General features: G+C 46.8%; 1 protein-coding gene across 1 annotated transcript; it reads left to right on the plus strand.

Moving 5' to 3' along the window:
* Positions 1 to 7,124: 7,124 nt before the first annotated feature.
* Positions 7,125 to 9,435, plus strand: LOC306788235 (uncharacterized protein). The gene is made up of 8 exons (XM_079283661.1): positions 7,125 to 7,142; positions 7,421 to 7,594; positions 7,783 to 7,917; positions 8,007 to 8,039; positions 8,138 to 8,191; positions 8,360 to 8,404; positions 9,189 to 9,224; positions 9,365 to 9,435. The coding sequence occupies exons 2-6, from the start codon at positions 7,541 to 7,543 to the stop codon at positions 8,402 to 8,404; spliced, it is 321 nt and encodes a 106-aa protein (XP_079139787.1). The 5' UTR covers positions 7,125 to 7,142; positions 7,421 to 7,540; the 3' UTR covers positions 9,189 to 9,224; positions 9,365 to 9,435.
* The last annotated feature ends 8,923 nt before the right edge of the window (positions 9,436 to 18,358 follow it).

The following is an 18,358-nucleotide window of genomic DNA, read 5'->3' on the forward strand; positions in this document are numbered from 1 at the left end:
CACACACACACACACACAGTGATAAAGGCTGATGCACTAGGCATGGCAGGTCCCTGATAAAGGACGGAAGTCATCACGTCAGTCAGAAAGACTGATATGCTTTGGAATTTCAGGCCTCTCTGTTTTTCATCCCCCAAACATGCAAGTTGCCTGTGCAGGATGAGGAATGTTGGTGATAATATCCAAACAATCCTCAGAGGTTAAGCCTCGGTTTCGTGGAACCCTTTGAATTCCACCCATTATGTCGGAGGGTAGAAAATGGGTCACTATAAGCACAGGAAACAGACTCATATGTCACACTTTCCAGGTTACCAAAAGTCTGGCCGTCGCAGCCGAACACACAGTAATGACCACGATGTGTGTTTGTGTTGCAATGCTCCACCCTGAAGAATAAGACGCAAACATCCTGGTTCACCTGAACAAGCAATGGGAGGCATGCATTTATAAACAGTGTGCTGTAATTTCAAGCAAAAACCTACAACACTAATGTCAGCAAAAACTGTGCAAACATGGACACGGTGACGTAGAGCTGCTTATAATTAAGGCAACATTTGAGGGGGGAGAAAACAAACAAATGGTTTATTCAACCAAATGCCAGAAGGAAGACTGACCAAGTTTAATGTCTTGTATTTCAATATGAAGGATCATGTCTACTAGCTCTCCTTTAACAGGAAATTAGATAATTTAAATTATAGCTTGATGTGGGAACAGTTTTTATTACAAAGAGAGTCATCTTGGTCTCCCAGTGTTTCTTCTCAGTCATCCCCCCACACAGGGTTCGGTTCCCTCTCTGCAGCCTTATAATTGTTGCTGGCCCATCTACAGCCACGCCCTATAAGAGATTTAGTTCTAAAGTCAAACGTGCACACTTCAAACAAAAGCTGAAAACCTTTCCAGAGAACCAGTTAATCCTATTGAGATTTCTCTTGGGCAGCCATCGTATAGATGTATAACATTACAAAAGGGTGGAGTCGCACAGGAACACACTGAATTCATTAATGCGTGATGTCTGGTATTGTAAGTACAGGAATTAACAAGTACTTTTTCCTCTTTTATCTGCTTATTAGGCCTTGGGGCAGGGGGTTTGGGTGGACGAGTGCTCGGAGCAGGAGACCTCGGGACTGGCAGAGGTCAGGGAGCTGGAACAGGCTATGTACCTGTAGGTCAGTGGTTTCTGTTTATTTACAGGACACCCAATAATATGTTGAAATGCATGGGTCTGTTTCTATTTCTATTTCTAAACAACTGCAAAAATAAATGCATTAATAACACATGTCGATGGCCAGGTGTTTTTGCATTGCGATGCAACTACGAGAATCACTGAACGACATGAATTAACAGAGCTGGCTCATGCTTGTGAAGCTTTTACATGCCGACCTGCTGGCACAAAGCATCACAAATTAACCAGGCTGCTCCTCTGAAACTCCCAAAACTATGGCTGAAAATGATTATCTTCTCCTTAACTGGTAACACACACCTTACATTTATATATTGCTTACCTTGAAGAATAATGAGTACCAAAAAACCTCTGTCCTGACTTAGGTGGCTATGGAGGCTACGGAGGCGGTCGTGGACCAGGTGCTGGTCCATATCCAGGAACTGGTGGAACCGGTCCCAAACCTCCTAAAACGGGTATTTGCTGTTTACTTATCAACATTTCACAGTTTCAATCACTAAAATATGACTGAATGTTGTCGTTTTTTGTTTTTACCTTCGAAACAGGTTATGGGGCTGGTGGTGCCGGATTTGGACCTGGCGGTGCAGGAGTTGGGCCGGGCGGTGCAGGGTATGGACCGGGCGGTGCAGGGTATGGACCGGGCGGTGCAGGAGTTGGGCCGGGTGGTGCAGGGTTTGGACCAGGCGGTGCAGGAGTTGGGCCGGGCGGTGCAGGGTATGGACCGGGCGGTGCAGGAGTTGGACCGGGCGGTGCAGGGTATGGGCCGGGCGGTGCAGGGTATGGACCGGGCGGTGCAGGAGTTGGGCCGGGCGGTGCAGGGTATGGACCGGGCGGTGCAGGAGTTGGGCCGGGCGGTGCAGGGTATGGACCGGGCGGTGCAGGAGTTGGGCCGGGCGGTGCAGGAGTTGTGCCGGGCCGTGCAGGGTATGGGCCGGGCGGGGCAGGAGTTGGGCCGGGCGGTGCAGGGTTTGGACCGGGCGGTGCAGGAGTTGGACCAGGCAGTGCAGGGTATGGACCGGGCGGTGCGGGAGTTGGGCCGGGCGGTGCAGGAGTTGGACCGGGCGGTGCAGGGTATGGACCGGGCGGTGCGGGGTATGGACCGGGCGGTGCGGGAGTTGGACCAGGCGGTGCGGGAGTTGGACCAGGCGGTGCAGGGTATGGACCGGGCGGTGCGGGAGTTGGGCCGGGCGGTGCAGGGTATGGACCGGGCGGTGCAGGGTATGGACCGGGCGGTGCGGGAGTTGGGCCGGGCGGTGCGGGAGTTGGACCGGGCGGTGCAGGGTATGGACCGGGCGGTGCAGGGTATGGACCGGGCGGTGCAGGGTATGGACCGGGCGGTGCAGGAGTTGGACCGGGCGGTGCAGGAGTTGGACCGGGTGGTGCAGGAGTTGGACCGGGCGGTGCAGGAGTTGGACCGGGCGGTGCAGGGTATGGGCCGGGCGGTGCAGGAGTTGGGCCGGGCGGTGCAGGGTATGGACCGGGCGGTGCAGGGTATGGACCGGGTGGTGCAGGGTATGGACCGGGCGGTGCAGGAGTTGGACTGGGCGGTGCAGGGTATGGACCGGGCGGTGCAGGGTATGGACCGGGCGGTGCAGGAGTTGGACTGGGCGGTGCAGGGTATGGACCGGGCGGTGCAGGGTATGGACCAGGCGGTGCAGGAGTTGGTCCTGGTGGAGCTGCTGTGCCAGGAGGTAAAAATATGATTTACTTTATGCCATACTGTATACAAAGACACATACATATATTTATTCTGCAATTTAAAAAAAAAAGTTTGACATGAAAATTACTAAAGATGAAATGCAATTCAATACTGTAAGCACATATATTAACATTAATTAAGACAATGAGATATATTTTATTTCAGCAGAAAAGCGTATTTCAAGTAAGTATAAAACATACATTATTAAGTGTCTTCTAAATAGTTTCTTTCTTGTAACATAATGTAACTTTCAAGTTACATTATGTTTCAAAAAGGTTATTCTAAAAATGACTGTGAATAAAATATGCTGTTTGCTATTTCAGTTCTGTGTAAAAGTTATATTTTGCCAACTTCATTCCTGTTTCAGTTCCTACGCTGCCACAGACGGGCACGGCTGGGGTCGGACCTGGAGGAAAGAGCGGTAATAAAGCATCAAAACAAGTTCCAGGTAAATAAGACAATCCCATTGTTATTAAAGGATGTGCAACATCGGTTCAGATCAACCAGAAACACTGAATTTTTGGGTGCAATGTTTTAAAACTGCATATGCTGTGACACAGGAGTCGGGGTGCCTGGACTCTATCACGGTGGCTATGTTCCAGGCCAAGGTATGTTGTAACAGAAGCAACATATAACAAACTTAAAAATATTAAACAATACAATATATAATTCAGTGTTTTTACAGAAAAAGTTATAACAGATTCTCTTCTCACCTTCCTTGGGTAGGTTTTGGAGGCCGTGGTGTTCTCCCTGGAGTGGCCACAGGATCTGGACTTGGGCCTCAGACTGGTGTGTGAATGCACTCTGTGTTAATTCATCTTGGGCCATCACATTTTGGCAGACATGCTTGAAAACAAAGACTATTACCGTATTCTTTGCAGGGGCCGGGGTGCTCGGCCAGGGGGGTGCTGGACCGGGAGGAGCAGGCAGTAAGTGTCAAATTTCTGAACTGAGAAACTATATTGTACAAAAAGCAGATGCATTACTTGAACTTGAAAACTAAAAGATTATAATAAGAAATATTATCCCAGGCTGCAATTGAGTACTTCACAGGATGAGCATCTCTGTGGTGTATTTCTCACCTTAGATGGTCGTGGACAGCCGTTGCCTGGAGTTTTTCACGGTTACCCTCTCATAACACCAAAGACAGGTACATAGGACCGAGCAATGCAGTACATTCTGCAGCTGCTTGTAGAGTTATGTAACTTCAAAAATAAATGTTAAGGCAGAAACATAAAATAACTAACTTTTTCCAATTACAGGGGCGGGCAAATCAAAGAATCCAGCCAAAATTGCAGCTAAATATGGTAAAGACACTTTAGCTGAGGTTTCAATCTTGTGTACAACACGTGACGGTTACATAATAATCCAATGTGTTGCAGAAATAAGCATTAAGTATTAAATACTTGGTAGTTACATTTGTGCGAGCTCATCTGTTTGCTTTTGCGATAAGGTGGAGCTGGAGGAGGTGGACTTGGTCAAGGAGGTGCTTTCGGGGCTGGGGCTGGAAGACTCCCAGGAGGAGCAGCGGGAGCCACACCTGGATTAGGAGGTGGAGTTGGAACAGGAGGTGGACCTGGAGCTGTACCTGGATATGGAGGTGGAGTTGGAATAGGAAGTGGACCTGGATTTGGAGGTGTTGGAACAGGAGGTGGACCTGGAGCTGTACCTGGATATGGAGGTGGAGTTGGACCTGGATTTGGAGGTGTTGGAACAGGAGGTGGACCTGGAGCTGTTCCTGGATTTGGAGGTGGAGTTGGAACAGGAAGTGGACCTGTAGTGGAAGTAGCCAGAAGCTTTTATATTTGCACATTTTTTGTGTTTCTGTTGACTTAAACATATTTTGTTCCATAGGTTATGGTCCTGGCTCAGCCAAAGCACGCAAATATGGTGAGGCATATTTGCAATTTATTTAGATGAATTACTTTTGATGAATTTGACGAATGTAGTGTGTGCATTTAATAACCTCCTTTAGTCGATAGGTGAGACACACTCAAAATGTCTTGTATCTCTCCAGGTCTGCCGGGTGGTGCTGGCACTGGTACTGCTGGAGGCCTTGGAAGGGGAGGACAAGGTGGAGGAGCTGGTGTTGGTCTTGGCACAGGAGGGGGGACTGGTGGGCTGGGTGGTGGCTACGGTTTTGGTCCTGGCGGTGCAGGCACTGGTGCAGCTGGAGGACTTGGAGGCGGAGGACCGGGAGGAGGAGTTGGACTCAGCACGGGAGTTGGACCTGGCTCTGGGGTTGGTTTTGGTCCAGCTGGTGCCGGCACTGGGTCAGGTGGTCTTGGTTATGGTCCTGGTGGTGCTGGCACTGGCCCTGGGGGAGTGGGTTATGGGCCAGGTAGAACCAGGTACGGTCCAGGTGGAGCAGGAACTGGATTAGGAGGAGCAGGAACAGGACCTGGAGGTAATGATGAAACAGTAGATTGTTGTTTTTTTTGGAAAATTTTGCCTATAATTATGTAACAGTGGCTTAAGGCACTATTAGCAGTGAAGGCTTTAAGGTACAGTGTATAGCATTTTGGGAGAACCATTCATACCTTTTCATAACTACTTTTCGTTGCTGTATAATCACCTGAAACAAAAAATTGTTGGGTTTTTGTTCGCTTAGAATGGGCCCTTCATATCCTAATAGAGAGCAGGCCATCTTCACAGAGTCCACCGTGTTGCACCTTCATATTTCTACAGTAGTTAGCAGCTCACGTTACCACAATCTTGGAAAGGGAGAAGTGGGCGGAGGGTATTCAGTTGCAATCTGAAAACTTCAACAGACTGTATTGCATTAGCAAAGACAAATTAATAATTACTGTATTTGTGTTTCAGGGTATGATGCCAATGCCAAAGCTCGTAAATATGGTAAGAATTATATCATTGAAAACTGCATTCAACTGTATCAGTATTTGTTTTTAACAAAGAATATCAGAACAAATAAAACATGACTGTTCTGCTTATAGGCATGTTAAGTGGAGCACTTGGAGGTCTGGGACCAAGTACAGGAGCAGTCAGGCCTGGTGGTGCTGGTACTGGCTATGGACCCGGTGGAGTTGGACCTGGTGGTGCAGGCTATGGACCAGGTGGAGGTGTTGGGCCTGGTGGTGCTGGTACTGGCTATGGGCCAGGTGGAGGAGTTGGACCTGGTGGTGCTGGTACTGGCTACGGACCAGGAGGAGTAGGACCAGGTGGTGCTGGAACAGGCTACGGACCAGGAGGAGTAGGACCAGGTAGTGCCGGCACAGGCTATGGACCAGGTGGAGGAGTTGGACCTGGTGGTGCTGGTACTGGCTACGGACCAGGAGGAGTAAGACCAGGTGGTGCTGGCACAGGCTATGGACCAGGTGGAGGAGTTGGACCTGGTGGTGCTGGTACTGGCTACGGACCAGGAGGAGTAAGACCAGGTGGTGCTGGCACAGGCTATGGACAAGGTGGAGGAGTTGGACCAGGTGGTGCTGGCTACGGACCAGGAGGAGTAGGACCAGGTGGTGCTGGCTACGGACCAGGTGGAGTAGGACCAGGTGGTGCTGGCACAGGCTATGGACCAGGTGGAGGAGTTGGACCTGGTGGTGCTGGTACAGGCTACGGACCAGGAGGAGTTGGACCTGGTGGTGCTGGTACTGGCTACGGACCAGGAGGAGTAAGACCAGGTGGTGCTGGCACAGGCTATGGACCAGGTGGAGGAGTTGGACCTGGTGGTGCTGGTACTGGCTACGGACCAGGAGGAGTAAGACCAGGTGGTGCTGGCACAGGCTATGGACAAGGTGGAGGAGTTGGACCAGGTGGTGCTGGCTACGGACCAGGAGGAGTAGGACCAGGTGGTGCTGGCTACGGACCAGGTGGAGTAGGACCAGGTGGTGCTGGCACAGGCTATGGACCAGGTGGAGGAGTTGGACCTGGTGGTGCTGGTACAGGCTACGGACCAGGAGGAGTAGGACCAGGTGGTGCTGGAACAGGCTACGGACCAGGAGGAGTAGGACCAGGTGGTGCTGGAACAGGCTACGGACCAGGAGGAGTAGGACCTGGTGGTGCTGGTACAGGCTACGGACCAGGAGGAGTAGGACCAGGTGGTGCTGGAACAGGCTACGGACCAGGTGGTGCTGGAAGAGGCTATGGACCAGGTGGTGCTGGCTTTGTATCTGGAGGTAGGATGAAAGATAAAATAAGAAGACATGTCTACATTCAAATCGATCCACTGGTTAATATCATTTTCTTAAAATACCTTGATGTGTCTGCATGTTGTAGGTTATGCTGGAGCCAAAGCCCGCAAATATGGTAAGAAACAACTTTGAAAAAATTATTGACTAAATGCAGATTTATCTGTTTATCACAAACTGGCCTTTTGGTCTTGACAGTAAATCTGTAATTTTATGTATTAGTATCCAATTTTACTTATATAGACAGCGATTATTAAGGCTATCAATTATACATATACTAGTTCCAGCTATCGCATGTCAAAATGTCTGCCATGCAAACAGCTTGTTGTTTGTCAATAGACTATAAAGTGCTTTCGGGTTCATCCATATTTTCTAATAAAACGCTGCTCTCTGCAGGTCTGCCCGGAGGTGGCCTGGGTGCAGGAGGAGTTGGTGGTGGGGTCCCAGGACAAGGTGGTGGACTAACAACTGGTGGTGGACCTGGAGCAGGACTGGGGACCGGCGCGATACCCGGTTATGGTGTTGGAACGGGAGGTGGACCAGGTGGCTTTGGACCCGGCACTGCTGGAGGTATGAAGAGAAGAACAACATTCTCACAGTTCCTCAGAAGTGTATAAAACCAACAGAGACACAGATTAGAAATGATACACACGTACATAAATTAACGTACATAAAAGAAATAGGCCTAGGGTTCAAGAGGTTAAGACTCAATACATTCAAATGCCTTTATTTGAGCTAAAATCCTCACACTTTCCTAGGGCTTCCTGGTGGAGGAACAGGAAGAACAGGATATGGACCTGGTGGATATGGGCCTGGAGTTGGACCTGTGCCTGGGACAGGTTACCGACCGGGTGGAGGCTATGGTGCAGGACCAGGGGCTGGATATGGAACAGGTTCAGAGGGAATTTTAATGTTGCCAAATATTGCCAAACTCAAACTAAGCTAAATCCTAACTTGCCTAAATTATTTCTGATATTTACAGGCTATGGAGCTGGATCAAAACCTGCTAAATACGGTATCAAAATATCCTTTTTTTGTTTGTTAAAACACGATGGAAGTTTTCATCCAAATTCCAGTAAAAAGCTAAATCATTTTCATATGATCCTGATGTAGGTCAAGGTGGTTTTGGTGCTGGTGGGGTACTTGGAGGTGGAGCAGGACGAGGTGGTGAGTTGTTTAAGTATGATGACCTCGAGCATTGTAAGCTGAGAGCAGGAGAGATTATTTATTTCTGGTTGTGCTGATTCTTCTTTCCGTTTGCTGGTATTTTTGTCTCTCCAACGTCTCTTGATGGAGTTTTTCATGCTCCACCTTTTATCTCGTGTAATTGTATAGGTGGATATGGACCAGGAGGCTTTGGAACTAGCACTGGAGGTCTAGGTTGGTTTTCATTAGTGTGTAGTAACATGTCATTTTGTCAGTGTTAAGATCTGAATCATGTTTGAAGTTTAGATCACATATAAGTATGAACTATTCCTTTATTGGCCTCTATTGGTGGTTAGTAGGAAATGCAGCAATGAGTGCATATTACCAAACCTGGCAACAAATAATCAGGTCACATACTGGTCATGGTAACAGAAATGCAATAAAAAAAAAGTATAGCTAATAGTAATATATTGAAATATTGGAATGACAATAATGCTCCGTCATTTATTTTATTGCAAATGCTCCTCCAGTCTCAAACTAGACTGGATATGCTGGAAGTATGAGTAGATAGGTCAGAGGACAGGGACAGTTTCAAAGTCAACATCTCACAGCCCATCAGTATGTTGCAGTACGGTAAAATAATAAAACTGTTACATTTACTTCAGTCTACAACCTGCTATTCAGCCCGAGAGACGATGATATTATGCTGCTAAAAAGCAGCGATGTGTTACGGTGTAAAATGTTTATATTAGTTGATCACACTATCTCAGCTGCAACTGAAGGGTGACAATGTTTGTGCAAGGTTACATATTTTAGCTTTAATTCCCCAAAAAATTGTTTGGTTAGATCACCAGAATTCTCAGTCAGGAAAGTGATTCTGTAACTAGCACGAGTCAGTGACTGACGGTAATCTTTAACTGCTTATCTCATCTCTACGAATGTGTTTTAATCACTGTGCTTTATAGTCGTTTTAGTTGTCAATACTTAACCCACATTTGTTATTTGTTGTGATCCTCAGGTTATGGCACAGCAGGATCCAACGCTGCTAAGTACGGTACGGTGTACTTTGACAAGACTGTAAAGTAGAACATCACGTGTATATTATATCGTGGTTTGAACTCAGGAATAGAGCTGGTTTAGAAAACAAGGGCACCTCTTTTGAATCAACAAAGTTATCTCGTTTACAAACTGTAGGGCAACCTGGTGGAGTGGTACCTGGGGCAGGAGCAGGGACTGGCACTACAGGACCTGGCACAGGGACTGGCCCTGCAGGATCTGGCACAGGGACTGGCACTACAGGACCTGGTACAGGGACTGGCCCTGCAGGATCTGGTACAGGGACTGGCACTACAGGACCTGGCACAGGGACTGGCCCTGCAGGATCTGGCACAGGGACTGGCACTACAGGATCTGGTACAGGGACTGGCCCTGCAGGATCTGGCACAGGGACTGGCCCTGCAGGATCTGGCACAGGGACTGGCCCTGCAGGATCTGGCACAGGGACTGGCCCTGCAGGATCTGGTACAGGGACTGGCACTACAGGACCTGGCACAGGGACTGGCCCTGCAGGATCTGGTACAGGGACTGGCCCTGCAGGATCTGGCACAGGGACTGGCACTGCAGGATCTGGCACAGGGACTGGCACTACAGGACCTGGCACAGGGACTGGCCCTGCAGGATCTGGTACAGGGACCGGCATTGGTGTTTCAGTGAATGGCACACACACAAGCAGCGGTGCAGGGACAACAGCTGGACCCAGTGGTAAGCTTATGTTTTGAGGATTAGGAATACACATTTTGGTTACAATCAATTATCAATAATTAATCCGATGATCTATCTGTGATAAACTATGTCTGGTGGATCAGGAGCAGGACCTGGAGCCACAGGAGGCACACCAGCTCCAGCATCAGAAGGTATCTACACAGTAAACACATTTACATCACATATTACCACAACACTCAGAGGGTATCCCGTACATTACTTTTAATATACAATGTCTAAATGGGATGGAAAAGACAGTGATGTAGGGGCGCTTCCAAATTAGAGGATAAAGAAAGAGAAAACTGGCTTATCTAAAAATGATTTTGCCATTGTCTTTGTTTGATTTATTCAGTTCACACGCTTTTCCAAAGCTACTATTGATATTTGAACCTTACTCTAGGTGATGGTGGGGCTGGCAGTGTGATAGAGGGGTCTGGAAGTTCTGGAGGAGAAGGTGTGTTTAAACTTGCAGGAGTCTTGAGAACCTGTAATTTATTACCTTAAAATGATGCACAGATTGTGAGCCTACATGACAACAATTATCACAAACACTAAAAATCTGGTTCAAGGATGAAATATGATGGGTATACTGTACAAGATGGCCCACAGGCTGCATGGCAAACACCTGTGAAAACTAAGAAACAAAACAGGATGCTACAATCAGTGTGTGTGTGTGTGTGTGTGTGTGTGTGTGTGTGTGTGTGTGTGTGTGTGTGTGTGTGTGTGTGTGTGTGTATTTAAACAGGAGGTACTGGTGTAGCTGGCAGACCAGTGGGTGCAGGATATGATGGAGATAGCTTGGGTGGAACAGGACTCCCCATCATTGGAGCAAAGCCAGGTACTTAGGTCATTTATGAAACAAATAAATATTTATGTAAGTTAAGGTGTTGATTTGATCTGCTACTAATTCATTCAGGCGTGTTTCAGAAGCAGTATTAACCAAAATGTGTTGTTTTTTTAATCATCTTTATAAAACAGGACTCAATGGGACAGATGTTCCAGGTCAGTGTTTATTTCACAGAGTTTCTGCACGTTTGTCTGCAGGCATGTTCATCTATTTCTGTCTTCTGAGTGCAACAGTTAGTCAGCCAGACATCTTAATAACCATAATGCAGATTTTAAATCAATTTGAATTAAATCTGGTGGAAGGCAAAGGATCTGTGTTTCTTAGTTGTTCTTGTGGACAGTGCCATCATGTGGCCATTTATAAAGTGCTTTAAGTTTTCACTCATAACTTCTGAACTTTGAGGTAGAGAAAAAAAAACTACCAGGAATGTTTCAAAATTAAACATTCCTGCCGACACAGATTATCCATTTTGAATAATTGCTAGATACTTTTTACATTGATGCCGTTTAACATTTCTGAAATGCGTACATAATTTAAATAATGGAAAACTTAGAAGGGGTCGAGAAGACACATACATACACAGTGCAGAGCATTTCTTCGCCTTATACCTTCCAACTATGATTCCTACTTGTGCTTCTGAGATTTTGAATTGCCTCCACAGTTTTTACCTCCTCTCAGCAGAGATCTTGTAGCTGAAATCGAGGAATAATACATTTCACTGTATAATTTTGCAGGTTCTGGTGGTGATCTCTCAAGTGGAACCTTACCTGGAGCCAAACCTCTCAAACCCCCAGGTGAATGAAATAAAATCCAATTCATCCTAAAAAAAATGTACCACTCAAGTTTCAGGATAACTACCGGTACTCATAGTGCTTACCTATTACCGAAAGTAAATGATCAATGGTAGAAGACAAAGCAATATACTGTATAATCTATCAAAATCTGTTGAACATTCACCAGGCTTGTTATTGTTTTTGTTTGGACTTTGTGGAAGCTAATGGTGATTCAAATAAAGAGAACTCACCGGTGTTCTGTCTGCAGGCGTCCCCCGAGGGGACACGCCAGGTGAAGGAGATGGAGAGGGAGGTCCTGATGGAGAGAGAGGTGGTACAGGGGGAGGACCGGGAGGAGCAGGAGGGAGTCCTACCAGTGCAGGAGCAGCAGGAGGTGTTTCAGGGGGCGTAACAGGAGTGGCACTGGCGTTGGACCAGAAGGTGCAGCTGGTGGAGTTGGAGGAACACCCAAAACCGCCCACAGGTGCCATTTCTGCCATCTGAATGTACACTCCACTACATCTACCACCATCCAATATCCACCACTGTATATTAAACTTCCAATCCAGCCACTAAAAAATGACTAACACACAGTTTTGTAACACAAAAATGCACATACTCAAGAAAAAGATATATTATATTTGTCTATCTTTTTAATGTTGCATACGGACCTGATGGGACTGTAGCAGGAGGCATAGGTGTTGGACCTGGTGGAGTAGGTGGGGTGGCAGGAGGAGGTCCTGGAGGAGCCGGCTTGGTACCTGGGGCTGGTGGAGTAGGAACAGGAGCCCTCAAACCTGGAAAAAGTGAGCTGCTACCATGTTTTGTTCTTTGAATATTTGTGTATTCATCCCAAACCTCAATAACAATGATGTTTATACATTATCCATTATAGGCTATGGTGCTGGTGGAGTTTTACCTGGTGGCGGTATGCTAACTAACACTATCCTTACCATCTAAGTTACAGCAAACAGATGCCCCAAACATATCTGAACTGCAATACCTCTATCTTTATCTCCTTCAGGCATACGTTACCCGACTGGAGCTGGAGTAGGACAAGGAGCAGGAAAATCCGGCAAAGGTGAACAAACAAAAACCTGTAAACTGTATATTCTCCTCTCCTAAATAAGGAAGAGAGCAATGAAAGAAGCTACATAATACATTAAATGTGTTTATCTTCCTATGTAGTATATGGGACTCTTGGAGCAGGAGGCCGGGGTCGGGTTGGGCCTGGCGGTTATGGAGCTGGTCCAGGTGGCTATGGTGCAGGACCCGGAGGTTACGGGGCTGGTCCTGGTGGCTATGGTGCAGGACCCGGAGGCTACGGGGCTGGTCCTGGTGGCTATGGTGCAGGACCCGGAGGCTACGGGGCTGGCCCAGGTGGCTATGGTGCAGGACCCGGAGGCTACGGGGCTGGCCCAGGTGGCTATGGTGCTGGGCCTGGGGGATATGGAGTTGGACCTGGAGGCTATGGAGTTGGACCTGGAGGCTATGGAGGCAAGACTGGAAGCAGAGGCACTGGTGGAGCTGGAACCCTTGGAGTTGGAGGGGATGGAGCTGTTGCTGGAGGTTTAGGAGGAGTAGGAGCGGGCCCCGGTGGAGTCGGTGGTGGACTGGGGGGATATGGTGGTGGTGTGGCTCCTGGTGGTAAGTTGACGTTTATGAAAATGTTATACAGTGTGACTCAATTTTTATAATTCATTTGAATTCTATCAAAATAACCCATCTCATATAAATAGCATGCAATTGAAACATTGGTCAAATTATCTTATCTGCTCTGTTATCCAGGTTCAAGATATGGCACAGGTCCAGGTCTGGGCACCGGCACTGGCAAAGCACCAAAACGTATGATAAGAATTGACAGCTACATAGATTGCAGATGCAAACATTTAAACAGAGAACTGAAACTGAACCACTATTTGTTTTTAGGTTATGGGGCAGGAGCTGGTGGTACTGGCGTTGGGCCTGGTGGGTATGGGACTGGACCAGCTGGAGTTGGACCTGGTGGGGCTGGTGGTTATGGACCTGGTGGCACTGGACCAGGTGGATACGGGCCTAGCACTGCCGGGACAGGACTGGGTGGTGCAGGGACCAGGCCAGGTGGTTATGGACCAGGTGGAGCCGGGGTCATTCCTGGCGTTTATACTGCTGGAGGTCAAGGACTGGGGACAAGAAAGCCACCCAAATCAGGTACAATGGTCATTTATTATAACACAGACAACATTTAATCATGTATTATGTTTTAAAACATGTTCAGACTGTGAACTCCTTCTGACAGGCTATGGATCCTCATCACTGGGTGGAGCAGGCTATGGGCAAGGTGAGAAACGTATTCATCACCTAAACACCTGTAAAATGTAGAGATTGTTTCGTGTTTTCCTTTGTACGTGAAAACATACCATATCTACCTTATCATTGCAAATAAAAGCAAGTCTTTCACACTGCTCATTTGTAGCAGTTCTGTTTGAAATGCAGCAAAGAAAAAGTAGTGGTACATAGGTACTTTTGTGGTGCCGTGTTGTGATTAAGTGTATGTTATCATACAGCTGAATTGGCTGTATGAAGCAGTAATTATACTTGCTTTAAAGTAAAGCAATGCATTGGCTGGCAAGTTAAAAAGCTTCTACTAAGCAGGTGCAGCAACTACACTAAAACTGAAAATGACTGCAAAACTTATGCCGGTTTTCTCGGTGCAGGAATTGGACCTGGTGGAACAGGTACTGGACCTGGCCGATATGGGCCTGGGGGTGCTGGCACAGGAGGCTTCAGACCAGGCGGTGTTGGCACAGGAACAGGAGGCTTCGGACCAGGGGGGGCTGGCACAGGAGGCTTCGGACCAGGTGGTGCTGGCACAGGAACAGGAGGCTTCGGACCAGGGGGGGCTGGCACAGGAGGCTTCGGACCAGGGGGTGCTGGCACAGGAGCAGGTGGTTTCGGACCAGGCGGTGCTCGCACAGGAGGTGGTGGTTTCGGACCAGGCGGTGCTGGCACAGGAACAGGAGGCTTCGGACCAGGGGGGGCTGGCACAGGAGGTGGTGGTTTCGGACCAGGCGGTGCTGGCACAGGAACGGGTGGTTTCGGACCAGGGGGTGCTCGCACAGGAGGTGGTGGTTTCGGACCAGGCGGTGCTGGCACAGCAACGGGAGGTTTCGGACCAGGCGGTGCTGGCACAGGAGCAGGCGGTTTCGGACCAGGCGGTGCTGGCACAGGAGCAGGCGGTTTCGGACCAGGCGGTGCTCGCACAGGAGGTGGTTTTGGACAAGGGGGCCAAGGATTAGGAAACCGAAAACCTTCTAAATCTGGTAAGTAATGATCATACCATTAAAATGATGAAGCAGGCAATATTAAAACATTCATTGTACTGATGGAGACACCTATTTGATTTTTTTATTGGAAAGGTAATGAGCGGAACATTGTTTGACCCTTCTCGTTCATTTTTTCCAGGTTATGGAGGAGCTGGGTATGGACCAGGTGAGGTTCAGGCTAGGATCAGGGATGGTAATTATCTTTGTTTGTATACATTTATGTACTATATCGTTGTACTTATATATTTAAACACTTTACCAGCAGGAGGATTAGGAGGAGGTACAGGAAGTGTTCCTGGGGCAGTTGGAGCTGGACCTGGTGGCTATGGCCCAGGAGGGTATGGTCCAACTGGAACTGGAACAGCCCCTTTTGGTTATGGGCCTGGAGGTGCTGGAACTGGTGGCTTTGGCCCAGGAGGTGTTGGAACTGGGCCAGGGGGTTTTAGACCTGGTGATGTCGGTGGATATGGACCTGGTGGCCAAGCACTAGGGAAAAGGAAGCCTCCTATATCAGGTTACGGCTCATCGTTGGGTGGAACTGGCTATGGACCAGGTAAAATTCTCTATTGAGAATGAATAAACATTTCATGAAAAAGCTCTGATAATTGTTTTCGAACAAAGAAATAAAACCATTGTTTCCATACGTCTTTCTTGCATGATAACACTGGACTGTAAACCTCTTCTGTCTCCATCTTTTCCATGTTTATTCACATGTTGCTTTGTTTTCATATTTACTGTGCTAAGACAATAAACTTACTTAGATACTGAACCATTATGCTACCTGCCATTCATGTGTAGTCTTTATCACTAACTGTCCAGGTAGTGCAACAGGAGGAACAGGAGGAGCAGGAGGTCCTGCTGGAACAGGTCAGGGATTAGGAGGAGGTGCGGGCGGCATACCAGGTCAGTACTAGGAACATTTGCATTTCACATTTTGTGATTTGAAACCACATGCATTCACAAAATACAGACCACTGCACAGTAAATCCTATGCCTGACTGCTGGGAGAGAAGTGCGTAGTGATGCAGGTTGTAATGTGGTCATTGTTCCAGCAGGGGGTGTTGGCCCTGGCTACGGTGGAGTGGCTGGTGGAAACTATCCAGGTAACTTTGTCACACTTTAACTCTCTCTCTTTTTGACACACAGCACATTCTTTGTGTAGATTTAAAATGAATAATATTGTTAAAGCTTGGAGGTACCAAAAAGTTACATGCACACAAAGTAAGGAACAGGAAATGCTTTCATCCTGTGTGTCCGGCCTCGCGTGGTGAATATTTGTTTTGGCATATTTTCATTAATGTCACTGCTGAGATAACAAATGGGACCATTGTAAAGATCATCAATTGTTCATGATGACTCTGTCTTTCCTGTTATTGTTTTCTAGGATACACGGGGGCAGGACAAAAATGTAAGAAAACTCGCTGGGTCCTCTGGGACAGGCATGCTCTAATTAACTCCAGTCTCTTAACACACATACGTCCAGCCCACATGAAGATCTACATGACAATCATTCATTCCTTTTTCAATATTAGTTTAGAGGTTGTTTTTGTATCCTAACCACAAAAGAGGGAACATTTGACATCTGGATTTCTGTACTTTTATTCCCATAATACATTTTTCATTTTTGAGGTGGAAATATTGTTGTGTATGCTTTTAAAATCTCTACAGCTGGGTATTTTTATAGAGAGCCTGTGTATGTCTGCAGAATAACTTTCCTTTTTACTTTCATGTTCTTCAGCCAAGGCACAGAAGGCAGCCAAATATGCAGCCATGCAGGCGTTTCTGGGAGCTGGGGGCTACAGAGGTAAAAACAACAACAACAAAACAAGAACACATTGTATTGCTTTGCAGTAAGCCGGATCTATACACTGTAAAAGATTTTACTGGAATTTTGTGAGTCAACTAAAATGTTCTAGTCAGACCCATTCCAGGAGTTCTTCTAACTTTATGTGTTGTAACCTGAGATAAGTTACGATCCACTTCAGTAATGATCCCTACACTAAGAATTCAACAAAGCCAGTAGAAGCTTCTCGTGCAATTTACCACCTAATTCTGGTACAAACATGGTTTTCAGAGAAATGAATTGCCACAGCCCTCCAGCCACAAATACAGGAACTATGTAGTTGTGTGGAAATTAAATAAAAACTGAGCCCTCTAACCGAGATAACGTCACTGGGACGCAATTCTGACTACAATGCTTGTTGTATATCCCAACTCACACATCTTTAAGACATCAAGGGAACTTGTGTTTTCATGTTTTACAGTGTAGTTGTCATCCATACAATAGGCTGTATTTATTGTATGTCAAGAAAATAAGTATTTCCTCTGCTCTGATACTTAGGTGCTGGCTGTCAGGGTAAATACTGTGCTCAAAGGAGGAAGTGAGAGGCCAACAGACAGGAAGTGACCTCATGAAAACAACAGTGGTGCTACTGCATGATCCCAGATTGTAAATGTCCTACCTGCCATAGAAGCTAGAGCTTCAACACATTCCACATGTGACACTTTTCATTTGCTTCGATTTTATACAAGCGTCTCTTTCAAACAGAGCACTGGTTCTCAACCTGGTAGTGTTGTGATGCCTTAAAACAAGGCAATTCCTTTGTTGCAGGCTGCTGCGTTGGCAATTTAAAGCTTCGGTAAAAGAATTTAAAATGTTTACCATTACACAGTAAAAAGCACAAGTCTAAAAGGGGATGAAATTGTTTGTACTTGGAATAGCAATATCCCCCTCTTGAAATACCTTGTGACTCTCTAGGGATCCCGACTACCAGGCTGAGTACCACCAAAATAAAAAAGGACCAAGATTTCTTCTTAAATTGTTAGGCCAACCTGTACTCCAATACAGTTTTTGTTTATTGTTGTTGAACACACTTTGTGTTCCTTTGCAAATATCACCGTAGATCCAATGGGTGACCAAGGACTCCCTCAGGGCAGCTCCTTCAGACCTGTCTGCATGCTGACACAATGTTAAAACAAAACATTCTCCGAGGGACTTTTACCCAGTCAGACTTGGCTTTCCTTTGATCTGCAGAGTGTCATTTTTGTTTCATTAATTCACTGTTTTGAGCTTTTACTTCAAAGTGCAAACACTTGGATAATCTGTACGGACAAAGAAACAGACGGCTGCTGTTTTGGGGGAACTGTGAAGGTGGTGTTTTGACTGGTCATTATCTGACCCTGAAGCAGTCTGTGTTGTGCTCAGGCCTCAGCACCTTCGGCAAATGTGGAGGCTGAAGGTCCTCAGCTGCTTACACTTATGAGATTCTGCATCATGTTATAGCTACATAACACAAATTGCTATTAGTGTAAACTTTTTGTTGACATGGATACCTTCATATTATCAAAAGGAGGTATTAGTTATGATAATATGATTTGGCTTTTACATTTGCTGTTGAGGTAATAATTCAAACTAAATGTTAAGTAATATGATTAGAAGCCATTGAAATACTATCGGAGGAGCGTTGGTTACTGTTTGTGTTTTGTTACCTCCTTTAACACT

This window comes from Melanostigma gelatinosum (assembly GCF_949748355.1).
Source record: "Melanostigma gelatinosum genome assembly, chromosome: 14".
In the NCBI taxonomy this organism is placed as follows: domain Eukaryota; kingdom Metazoa; phylum Chordata; class Actinopteri; order Perciformes; family Zoarcidae; genus Melanostigma; species Melanostigma gelatinosum.

What these genes read in the sequence shown, in the direction of transcription:
- LOC306788235 (XM_079283661.1), top strand. Translation starts at nt 7,541, where the DNA reads ATGGTGTTGGAACGGGAGGTGGACCAGGTGGCTTTGGACCCGGCACTG. An exon ending in TGGACCCGGCACTGCTGGAG is followed by an intron (nt 7,595 to 7,782) that starts GTATGAAGAGAA and finishes ACACTTTCCTAG; the next exon opens with GGCTTCCTGGTGGAGGAACA. An exon ending in AGGGGCTGGATATGGAACAG is followed by an intron (nt 7,918 to 8,006) that starts GTTCAGAGGGAA and finishes TGATATTTACAG; the next exon opens with GCTATGGAGCTGGATCAAAA.